Source organism: Sciurus carolinensis, chromosome 10 (assembly GCF_902686445.1).
Source record: "Sciurus carolinensis chromosome 10, mSciCar1.2, whole genome shotgun sequence".
Lineage (NCBI taxonomy): Eukaryota > Metazoa > Chordata > Mammalia > Rodentia > Sciuridae > Sciurus > Sciurus carolinensis.
The window spans coordinates 4,268,499-4,280,793 of NC_062222.1; the positions used below are offsets into that span (position 1 = coordinate 4,268,499).

Sequence of the window (12,295 nt, forward strand, 5' to 3'; positions counted from 1 at the left end):
CCCAGCTATCCCACACCTCAGTATTTATCCAAAAGAATCGAAATCAGCACACCATAGTGATAGAGCCACATCAATGTTACAGCAGCACAATTCCCAATAGCCAAACTATGGGACAAGCCTGAGTGCCTGTCAACAGATAAATGGATTAAGAAAATGTGGTATATAGATACAAGAGTTTTACTCAGCCATTAAGAATAAAATTATGGCATTAGCTGGTAAATGGATGAACTGGAGAATATCATGCTAAGTGAAATAAGCCAGACTCACAAAGCCAAGGGTCAAATTTTTTTCTCATTTGCAGAAGTTAGACCAAAATAAGGGGAAAAAAGGGATACCCCATAAAAATAGATCAGTGGAGTAGAGAGAGGGGATTGAGGCAGAGGGACAAGGAATGGGAAAAGGGAACAGTGGAATGGAATTGACCAAATTACGCTACGTACATATATGAATATACCAGAGTGAATTTCACCTTTATGCATATTCATAAAGAATTAATTTAAAAAAATCTACAAATATAAAAGGAAGACCAGTAGAGGAAAGGAAATAGGGGTTGGAAGGAGGGAAGAGAAGGGATTTAAGTACAGGGAACTGAATTGGAGCAAATTTTATTCCATTCTTGTATGATTATGTCAAAATGAATCTCATACCCTGGGATCTTCAGCACTGCTCAGGATGACTCTGGCCATTCTGGGTCTCTTCTTCTTCCAAATGAATTTTAAGACTTTTTCTAGTTCTATGAAGAATATCATTGTTAATTTGATGGGATGCATTGAGTATGTGTCCTGCTGTTGGTAGTATGGTGCACGTTCTACTGGTATATAATAGTCAATATTATGTATAACTATAATGCACTAATAAACTCTTCTATTACGTACACTGCCCGATTGTGTTTAGATGTTCTGTTTTTAAACATATTTGGACGAAGATTTTTATTAACCAAACAAGTTTACAAAGAATGCAATTATGGGAATTATTGCAGAATACTAGGAATTATAAAATTCCCAAGTAGAAAATACCCTGTTGCCGTTTTTGAAAACTCTCTTTCGAGTGACAGAAGATCTGTATAATCTGTAAAATTACACTAAGAATTCCTCACCCCAGTCAAAAAAGCAAATTATCAGAAATACAAATAATACTAAGTGCTGGGGAGGAGGTGGGAAACAGGTCCACTCGTAACCGCAAATGGATGTGTATACTTATAGGCAGCGCAGACGGGTCCGTTCGCCTGTGTTCTGGTCGACAACAGGCTGTGACGTGACTCATGTTTTCTGAGTGATGAGCACACAAATCCTATTTGGAAAATGATCACCTTTGCAATAAAACTTAAAACTATGCAGCGTCAGGTTGCTGTGCTATGCTAACAACCAAGGAGTGCATGTGTACACAACGTACTCGACAACTGCAGTTCTCAGGTACCACATTTGACCTGGAGAGATGTAGTGTCACCAGTGTGGGGAGGAGAAAGAAGAGTAAGTTCTCACAGAAGCTTTGGAACACTAGAAGGCTAATCTTTTTGTTTTTATCCCTTCCTTTGGACAGTGTTCATATCATTTTTTTCTTTGAAAATATTTCCAAATTGATTCACTCAGAATTAAAATACTACCTTTAAAAATAACTAAGGGTTCTTTTTACTACAAGAATATTGTGCATGTTCTACTAGTTCAAAAATAAAATTAAAACAAGATCTCTTCTGTAATGCAAATATATTTATTATGCACTTTCATATACATAGGGATTTTTGCATAATATAATACAAGGAATAAAATAAAACTTTTACAATGTGAAATTCAATGTACATTTTAGGCTATTTACATACCCCAAACCAAGGGAAAAATAAAAAGAAAGCATTTGTCTGCAACTACATTTGCTGAAAGTGGAAATGGAGGACATTAAGCAAAACACACACCTGCAGAGCCCAGTGTGGAGAAACACAGACTCCCGCTTTTAAAGTAGTGAGCGAGGTTTGGTGAGGATTCTGGGAGGGCTGGGGACAAGACTCTGACTGCACATTGCAATATACACAGATTTCTGGTCAATTTTTCTCCCCAGGCCTTTCCTAGAAACATTTAGGTTTTCATTTTCCATTCCTGCATTTTCTCACTGCCTGTATCATCATCTCATCTTTTAGGGATGGTGTGACGCAATGCTACAAAAACGTCTAAGCACAAGACATCCTAAGTCGTGTATAGCAACAGCTCATTTACAAAATTTAAACTTTTTAATTTCAAAAATAGCTATTTAGGACCTTCATATTTGGGGCACTGTTCCTACTTTTTAATGGAGCAGAGGCCACTTTTCAGTTATGGTCTGAACTCCCCACAGAAACAAACAGGCGAAGCGGGGCGTCTCCAGCACCCTATCATCCTTACCAGCCAGTCGCTTTCTTTCTACTCCAAAACATCACTGATACAAAAACATCTGGAGGAATTCGTAGGAAAATCACGTTTTCCCAGCAGGCTCCTTTCCTACCAACTGTTTCAAATGTATAAAGGATGGATGTGGAAACATTTAGCTCTTTGAAAAATATAAATCCCTAATGCAATGAGCCATCTCTTTGCCCTTTGGCCACAAGGTGCGATTTTGTAAAAACAATAATATTAAATAAATACAATTTCAATAATTCAAGGTTAATAGAAAAACTGGCAGCTTTCAGGGTTCTCTTTCTAAAGAAAAATACACCAAAGAGAAACGGGAGCTTGGTCCTCTACAGTGATGCAATGTACTGAGACACGAGGAAGGTGGGTTCCAATAACAGCACGTTGGCATTAACAGCATCATTAACACTTTAAGGCTACTTTGCGAGTCCTATTAAGTGTATTTAATAAATGTCCCATAGGGACAAGAATCCAATACTTGAAACATTCACATTTGAGTTTTCAATATTGCCATGTCACCTTAATTTCCATTGAACTTCTCATCTCCTTGGTCTGACTATGACTTATGAACGACACAGGCAAATGGGTTGTACTGACTTTAAAAAGCAAAAGCAAGAAAGCCTTACACACAGGTTCAAGAGGGAAACATTTGTCACGTGTTACACATTTCTGTTCCCATGAACAATGCCTTACAAGTGTCCTTTGTCTGCGATGACACCATTGACCTCTGTCATTAAAACATGTTTGAAAGAGTAGTAGCAATGATTTTGTGCTGTCTCCAAATTCTCTTTCCTCAATCCTCTTTATCAACGGCCCTGGCGGAGAACAGAATTTCCGGGGTCTGTAAGATTAACAGTGCTCACTCAAAGATCAAATCCCCATCTGCAGTTGCCAAATCATGTCGACTTTCCCAAACATGCACACAACCCATTCACTCTGGCCCCACTGGTGCCAAGTACCTCCAGGAGGCCAGGGCTGCGGGTCACATGCTCACAGGCACTGAGTTTATTTTCCTGCTCACACATTTCTCCCTTACCCTTGGCACCTCCCCACCTGAATGCAGCTGCCCAAAGAACACAGGAAAGAGCACATGGGTAGGAAAGTGCAAACCTGTCAATTGTTAAGTAATAAGAAATACACACGTGGAAGGGCGAAGGGCTGGAGGTGTCATCTGTGAAGGACAGACGAACATATCCTCTTCATCAAGAGGATTCACCCAACTCAGCCACGACATGAACCCGGTTGATTTTGAGAGGGACTATTTTGGCCACGCAGTGATTTGCCAGCAGAAATAGCTGAGAGAGAAGCCACATAAACGTTCACACTGAGAATTTACATTTTATTTTGCTGGGAGGAAGAGATGAGGGTAGGCAATGAATTGTTCAGGGATCAAAAATTCTACCCTCAGACAGACAGGTGCACCTCTGCGCACACATGCGCACACTGAGGCACGGCTTTGTCCCTGAGAATTTTCATGCCTCAGAAATGAGTCTGTGGTCTTGGAGGTGGAAGGATAGCAAGTGGGAGGCAAACTGCATCCTGGAAGGAAATGGAACTTTGTTCTGCCTACTGTCCACTTGTTTGCTCATTTTGACACTGTGGACCAGACAAGAGGAGCATCCTACTGGGAAGATCCAGATTTAAACTACGGGGAGCAGCTCCCTAAACTACTAGGAATTATGTTTTTTGAGAATCTGTCAAAAAAACATTTTTTCACCTTGACGTGGCATTCATACAGAAACTCATTTTTAGGCAATGCTGAAGGTGTAGTGAACATAAACAGTTGCAAGATCCATTTTATTGAGCGACATTTTAAAAAAATACAAGAAACAGGCCACGCGCTACAATGCAAATATGACCAGAACACTATGCGTAAAGTTCTTTTGCCACAAAAAAGAAGAAAATAAATACAAAGAACATCGCCTTTCATATATATTTGACCATGGCACATGCACATTTATCAAATCTTAACTTAAAATACTTTACTCAAAGTTGTTTTCAGCTTTATCAGGGAACTGTAGTATACATCTTTTTTTTTTTAAAAGTGCTTATTCTGTGTAGTGAATACAAAGCACGCGAAATCAAAGTTTCTAAGCACAGAGGGTTACACTGAGAAGGCAGCCTTACTGTTTAGGCACGTGACAGTAATTAAGGTAACTGTGCCGAGGACAGCACATTCTCCGTTCTCTCTGGGCACACCACTGGGCGCTCACATTCTCAGCCAGGAAGCTGAAGAGCCAGCCACTCCAACCACAGAGCCTCCCGTCTCTCAGAGCAGGAACTAAGAAAAACGACAAACAAGGAAGAGTGAATGTCTACTTCGCACTCACTGTGGAACAAAACGTAGTTTTAAGATGTTCACAAGCATATATATGTGTGTCAATCTATCTGTAAGTATTCATCATGTAAAGCACAAGTTTAACTGTGTAGAGATTGATTCCACAAAACATCAAAACATCTACCTTAATTATATGGTGTACTGCATTTAATATATATTTATACTTTTTTTTTGGTACTGGAACTGAACTCGGGGCACTCAACCACTGAGCCACATCCCCAGCCATATTTTGTATTTTATTTAGAGATGGGGTCTCACTGAGTTTCGTAGTGCTTCACTTTTGCTGAGGCTGGCTTTGAACTCTTGAGCCTCCTGCCTCAGCCTCCCGAGTCCCTGGGACTACTGGCGTGATTACAGGTGTGTGCCACTGCGCCCAATTGTGTTTATTCTTTTGCTTTTACAAAAGACAAGAGAGTTGGAGGGCTGTACCATCAGAACTATGTATTTTTAAAATAAGCTACACTGGAGAATGAATGATCTATTTCATACAGATTATTTTTGAGTGTGATTTGTCTGGTTATCCATAAACTCAGACTGAAGGGTATTTGTTATTGGGAGATACAGCGAGTTTATTTATGGAAACATTTCACCTGTCGTACACCTAAGATATACTCCCAAAGACAAAAGAAGCAAGAGAGAGATGGTGGTTGACTGGAGTATAATTTTGTTAAAAGAAGAAAACTAGTTAAGCAAAGTAAGATAAATGTAACTGTAGTATGAGCCAGGAAAGATTCCTAATAAAATCTTCAGATTTATCTCCAATGCGGGAAATAACATTCTGAAAAAGTATCTCCAACATAAAAATTAGGACCTGTTTTCCCACCCACCTCCCCTACATAATCAGAAAAGTCCCTTGAGGGAAGGGGAAGGTTTTCATAATTAAAAAGTACTGTCCTATGTGAATGCAGTGGGCTCCACAGACCCATCCTGCCAAATGTCACTACTCTGTCACTTCTGTTCTCAGTATGTGAAAATACTACAGGGGAGATTCTCAAGAGAGCTGTCATAATAAAGCTACCTTTTACCATTACACTCCTTTCTGAGAGAGGAATAGGACTGATATTTACCAGCCATCTACTGCGCATTGCAAACACGATTCTTCAAGCCAGCAGATGAACACACAGAGACGGCCTCACCTATCAGCATCCCTCAGGAGGGGAAGGATCCCTACGGCAGGCTCACTCCCTCAGACACTGTTCAGAGCCTACTCCAGGGGCAGGAGGACGGCAGAGGGTAGAGCGCAACCCTCCAGAGCCACCCTTCAGCAGGGGGAAGGGGACAGTGAATGCAGCCAGAATGAGTGTGCGCTGACCACTGGGAGAGGGGCAGGGTGAGGGAGGAAGGCCTCTCAGGGGTCAGGGCAGGTCTGGCTGCGAGAGGACTGTGAGCAGAGGTGGACATGGGGGCAGCCCGGTGGGACCACGCTTCCTACCTTCATAAGGGCGTTTCCTTTTTGTAGTTGAAGCTGGGGTCGGCGCCCTCGATCTGCAGCTTCAGGGCTTGCTTAAGGCTTAACTCCGTCTCCGAGGAGGGGTAGCCCTCCAGCACCTCCGGGTGGCCCCGCTCCTGCAGCGTCCGGGGGACTGAAACCCTGCCGAGAAACACCTGGCTGCCCTGGAGGTGGTAGTTGGGGTTGGTCATGATGCCGTTCCTCCGCTTCTGCTCGCAGCCCTGCTGGTGCAGGAGGAAGGGCTGCGGGGTGCGGCCCGCCTCCTGCTGCGCGCAGGGCGCTGCGCTTTTGCACTGGGAGTCCGCAGGCGTCTGTTTGGGGGGAGCGCTCGTCCCAGATTTGGCTGTGGGCCCTCTCTTGTCAAACTGGGTCATTTCGTACTCTAGGACCTTTGGCTGCGCAGAATTGCCTGGTTTCGCCTTTTTCCCCGCTGACCCGGATTTGCTGGAACTTTCCGACTTCCCCCCCTTGCTGGCTTTGGTGGACTTGAGGCTGGGCTTCACCTGACTCCACTCAAACTCGCTGCTCGGGGAGTTGTGACTCTGCCCCAGGGACTGCGTGGTGGAGGACGGGGACACGATGGACTGGCGGCTGCGGCTGCGCGGCAGCGAGTGCTGCTGGATCTGCTCGGTGAAGGACAGGCTGTGAAAGCTGTCGATCGGCACCGTCTGGGCGGTGGCCGTGGACGAAGTGGTTCTCAAGGAGGAATTTTTTGAGCTCTTCAGGGAATTATTGGACAGGGACGACTTCTGCCGGTCCACCGTGGAATCGGGGGACTCGGACGGGGAGCTGAAGGCATGCGCCGGCCCATTGGGCAGGCCGCGCAGGGAAGGCTGCACGTCCCCGCCGCCGGTGCTACTGGAGCTGTTGGACTTGATGGTTAACGACTGCGCTTTTGACGACACCGACTGGAGAGGTTTTTGCTCCATCGTGTGGACAGGAGACGGGGAGCAGCCGTTCAGACTAGATGCACCATATTTTTCTAATAATTTAATGATTTGAGAATGTCCGTTTTTGGCGGCCACGCGCATAGCTGTGCGCCCAAACTGGTCTGCGTGGTTTGGATCAGCACCGTGCTCCAGTAAGACCTGGACGACGTGGACGTGCCCCTCCTGGGCGGCGATGCAGAGGGCAGTGGCACCCTGGTTACAGGTGTGGTCCACCACGGCGCCGTGCTCGATCAGCAGCTGGACCACCTTCACGTGGCCCTGCCAGGCCGCGGACTGCAGGGCGGAGCGCTTCTCGTTGTCGGCCGCATTGACGTCCGCGTGGGAAGCAATGAGCACCTGCACCATTTCCATGTGACCTTGCCAGCAGGAGACATGGAGCGCAGTCCGGCCCTCGGCGTCGCTTGCCTCCACGTTGGCACCATTCTCTAAGAAATACTCGGCCATCGTAAGTTGGTTCTCTAAGGCCAGGATATAGAGCGTGGGCCTGCCATCTGCATCTTTGTAGTTCACATCAGCACCATGGCTGAATAGCAGCTCCACAATGTCCCTGTGTCCTTCCAACGCAGCAACCCGCAGTGCGTTTCTTCCATCGTAACCTCTCTGATCAATGTTGGACTTATTTTCCAGTAATATCTGAACGCAATCATAATGACCCTCTTGTGAAGCCAATATGAAGGGAATTCGGCCGTCATTGTCGATCTCATTTGTTCTAGCACCTTGTTCGATGAGTGCCTCACATATTAACCTGTGGCCTTCAAAAGCTGCCATGTGCAAAGGCGTCCAGCCAGCGTCGTCTCTGTGATTTTCGTCCAGCCCCCTGTCCAGCAGAGTGCGGACCACCTCAACGTTTCCTTGTGCCGACGCTATGCTGAGGACCGTCCTCCCTTCACTGTCAATGCTATCCACAGCTGCACCCCAGAACAGGAGCGTGTTTACTACCGAAGCGTGGCCCATAGAAGCTGCCGCTAACAGGGGTGTCCGACCATTGTTGTCCGTGTGATCTACGTCTGCCCCTCCCTCCAGAAGCAAGTCGACCACGTCCACGTGTCCTTCGTAGGCAGCTACCAGCAGGGGAGTCATGCCATCTTTGTCACAGTGATCCACTTCAGCACCTCGGTCGATCAGAAGGCTAACGACGGACGCGTGCCCTTTACTGGCAGGCACGCAGAGCGCGGCAACGGAGAGTGCAGTCCTGCCATCCACGTCCTCGTGGTTCACCTCTGCTCCGTGGTCCAGCAGGTGCTCCACAATCTCTCTGTGTCCCATGTAGGCTGCTGCGATCAGAGCAGTCCTGCCTTCGTTATCGGCCTTGTTGACTTCAGCACCATGTTGCAGCAGGTTCAGTACAATATCCTCGTGGCCGCCCCACGCTGCTGCCCTCAGAGCCGTCCGGCTGTCAGCATCCGCACAATCCACTTTCACGCCAGCATAAAGCAGTGCAGAAACGACCTCCGTATGGCCACCCCAAGCAGCAGATCTCAATGCTGTCCAACCATCTTGATCAGTGTGATTGATATTTGCTCCACACCCAATCAAACAATTAACCACCTTGGTGTGGCCTTGCCTGGCAGCTAGGGTGAGTGAGGTATGTCCATGAGCATCTTCTATCTCTAAGTCTGCTCCCCGAGAGACAAGCAAATTCACTACATCGAGATTGCCACTGTATGCGGCATTAGCCAACAACGTTCTCCCGTTTGAATCACACTGATTTACTGACGCTCCATTATCTAATAATGTCCTGATGGAATCCTCTCTTTCCAAGGCTTGTCGCACGATGCAGGACGTGCGATCGTCTTCGCTGTTGACGTGAGCACCAGCTTTCACCAGCAGCTGCAGCACTTCCTGTTCCTTGGGTATTGAAGTGGACAGAGAGTCTCTGACAGGTGTGCCATTCCATATCATCCACAGGGCTAACTCAGCTGTCTCTAGCTGCAAGTTTGAATTAATTAGGTGCAAAGCGAATTCTTGTGCTTCCAATGGGGTTAAATTCTTGGCTTGACAGGTGTAGCTCATGGCCAGCATTCGGTGTCCTTCTGCCGCATTACATAAATACTTCTGAGTGCAGTGCTTCACGTCCAGAAGCCACTCAGCAAAACTATAGTGAAACAGGATCTTAGTGTTTCCCAGTCCGTCGACAAGAAGTTTGGAAAGGACATCTAGCTTGCGCTGAAAGTCCTCCAAGGTCAAGGACATATTTTTGGTCCACACTGCATGATACAACTCTGTGACGGTCAAAGGTCGACAGGCTGCAAGAATCACATTTAAAATAGGCTGAACCTTTGCAAACTGTTTTCTTACAAAAAGTCTTTGGCACAGCCAGAGATACAGACCATTCAGAGTTCCTGGGATGTCACGAATCTCTCTTAACATAATAAAATTTTCTACTACTCCATCTAAAACTCGTTCTAGATAAAGGAAACATCCGCTGCTTTTAATGTGCAGTTGATTTAACATCTCGGCAGTTTCTTTTGTGAGATGTTGCCGCAGAGCTTCCTCCTGGTCTAAACGATGAAGAATGTACTGCTGCACATCCTTGACAATATATGCCTTCCGAAGGTCATCCAAACTAATTTTTCGAAAACCTGGAAAGGAACAAAAAAGCAGATATCTTCAGTTGAGAAGTATTATGGAAAGCTGCCATATCTTCAAAGAGAGTACCTTCAATCTATAACAAATCAATGAGAAAATCAATTTATTAATGCTAATAAATCTAATACACAGTAGTATGTAAATCAGTTTTTTCTTTCTGTAAAAACACATGGATGGCAGAGAAATAATCTCATTTTCCCATCAACAAGTAGCTTTTAGTGGCTCAATGCCTCTTGACCCTACCACAGGAGACTCAAAAAGCATCAGACAGTCCGACACAATCATACAGCACCTTGCTAGGATGTCCTGAACTTCCAAATGATGAGGAGGAGACATATAGGTAAGGTTTGTTTTTATATGATCTTTTCCATACAAATCAGTGATATAGCTCCACCATACACCTGAAAAAAACATTAGCCTTAACTAGGGGGTTGAATATTTACCCCCAATTAGAAAGAACATCACCTGGCACTGTCTCTGAATTACATTATTTTACACATTATCAAATTAAAATAATTAGAATTCAGAGTGCCAATAAACAGCTTGAACTAATTGCAATTTGGTCAAATTATGCTTCCAATACTTTAGCTTTGTAGTAACAGCCACACAATAAAATTCAAATCAATCTAAAAATACACTAGTTTCAGCTATTTGAAACTTTAAGTTCTTCAAAGGTCACCACAATTTCATTTATGGTCATGATTTTCATTCATGATCTACAGACACGAATTCCTTAGACAACGGTGTATTTGCCTTCCAGAACAAAGGGCTGCAGAGCGCTTCGAGGCAGCGGTGTGACCAGGTCTGCATTCTGAAGGCCCATCCCAACAGCCCCAGGGAGGCGCTGCAGCGAGGCCAGAGGAGAGGCCACAGCCTTCAGAGGCTCCCTTTGATGACCATGGCGGCAGCTGCAGCAGCAGACGTAACGATGAAGGGTGAACTTGGAACTGCTAACGAGTGCTGACTGCATGGGGCTTGGGGACTGTGGAGAAGGAAAAGCCCAAGCAGGCATTACCATCTGGCTCTGCCAACAGGACAGAGAGGTGACGGAAAGATAAAAAGTAGGTTTTTAGAGAAAACTATAGGTCCAATTCTGGGAAACTAAACTTGAAGTGTTTAGATGAAATGGACATGCTTATTGCAAAACACGACCTACCGAAAATGAAACATAAAGAAATGACAAATCTGCACAGCCCCAAATTCATGTAAAAAATGGAATCTATAATTTTATGTACACACAATTGATTATTAAATCCTCAACAGAAATAATCTCAAAAAACAAATTTCAGTTATGGAAAAAAAATAAACCACTACTAGACTGAGGAGGAGTTATAACATGCCTAGAAGTTTATAGCAACCTGTGTTTACAGTGAAATGGGACGACAGCCTTGAACCTTTTCCTGTGTGTCCAGGTGCTTGTGACTTGAGAAATTCATTAAAAGCAATTTAAAGTAAAAAAGGAAAACACTGGGCACGTCACTAATAAAAAAAGGCACTAAAATAGTATCTAACGTTATAGTGTTTTAAATACAAAGTGCTGAACCTATGGACTGATTTACATGAAAGATTCTATCACCCATTATAAGTATCTATAGTTTATACTAATTAAGATCTCAGGATTAAAACATGACCTAATTAAAGCAGAAACCAGGCTCAGCCTCCACGGGAACAGGTCCGGCTCCTCAGAATGGTGTGGAAGGTAAGGATGCTCCCTGACAGTCCGCTCTTGAAGGAAGCAGGTAAAGCACATGCCTTTCCAGAGCCCTTGTTTAAAAATGAGGAAGCCAAGGCCTGCAGAGGCAGAGTGCACTGCCCAGTAGCTGGCGAGTAGTAGGACGGGATTCTAATGGTACTGTCTGGCTCTGAAGTTTGCTCTTCTGGTGAGAATGGGAATAGAAAGTTTTGAGAGGAAGCGAATGTTTGACAGGGAGATGACTGGGAGGGATGGCATTAATTACACAGAATAGATGCAAAATGTTTGCAATATGAAAATAAATCTCCCCCAAATCTAGACATTTGGGAATATGGACTCAGAAGAAATTATGCTCATCACTAATAATAGTTATTCATTCATTACAACAGAACTAAGAATATTAATCAACAATTTAAAAAATTTGAGTTAAAGGTACTGAAAATAGTAACTTTTTTTGGGGGGGGGATACTGGGGATTGAACTTGGGGGCACTTGACTACTGAGCCACATCCCCAGCCCTATTTTGTAATCTTTTTTTTAGAGACAAGGTCTCACTAAGTTGCCGAGCACCTTGCTTTTGCTGAGGTTGGCTTTGAACTTGTGATCTGCCTGCCTCAGCCTCCTGAGACGATGGGATTACAGGTGTGTGCCACGCTGCGCCTGGCATAATAACATTTTTAGTTTTAATTTCTGACTAATATGCATGTAATCCCCTTATTATGAACACATGCAATTTAGTATACTGATGTTAAAGCACTTTAAAAAATTATAGGATAAGGCTGATATAGATCACAATTTCCAGGGGAATAGAGACGTGGGTCACTTTGCTACTGAATCCCTTCTCTATTTTTGCTCAGGGACTGATGTCACTTGGAAGTGGTGAACAGACCTGGGTCCCTGC

General features: G+C 44.6%; 1 protein-coding gene across 3 annotated transcripts in view; it reads right to left on the reverse strand.

Annotated features, from left to right (window-relative positions):
* Window positions 1–1,684: 1,684 nt before the first annotated feature.
* Window positions 1,685–12,295, reverse strand: part of Ankrd50 (ankyrin repeat domain containing 50) — a 39,088-nt gene continuing 28,477 nt past the window's right edge. For all 3 annotated transcript variants that reach the window (XM_047566986.1, XM_047566987.1, XM_047566988.1), the window contains 2 exons: window positions 6,146–9,695; window positions 1,685–4,656 (listed from right to left, as the gene is read on the reverse strand). In XM_047566986.1, the coding sequence (XP_047422942.1) occupies window positions 6,148–9,695 (3,548 nt within the window). In that variant the 3' untranslated portion in view covers window positions 1,685–4,656; window positions 6,146–6,147. The remainder of the gene's footprint in view (window positions 4,657–6,145; window positions 9,696–12,295) is intronic.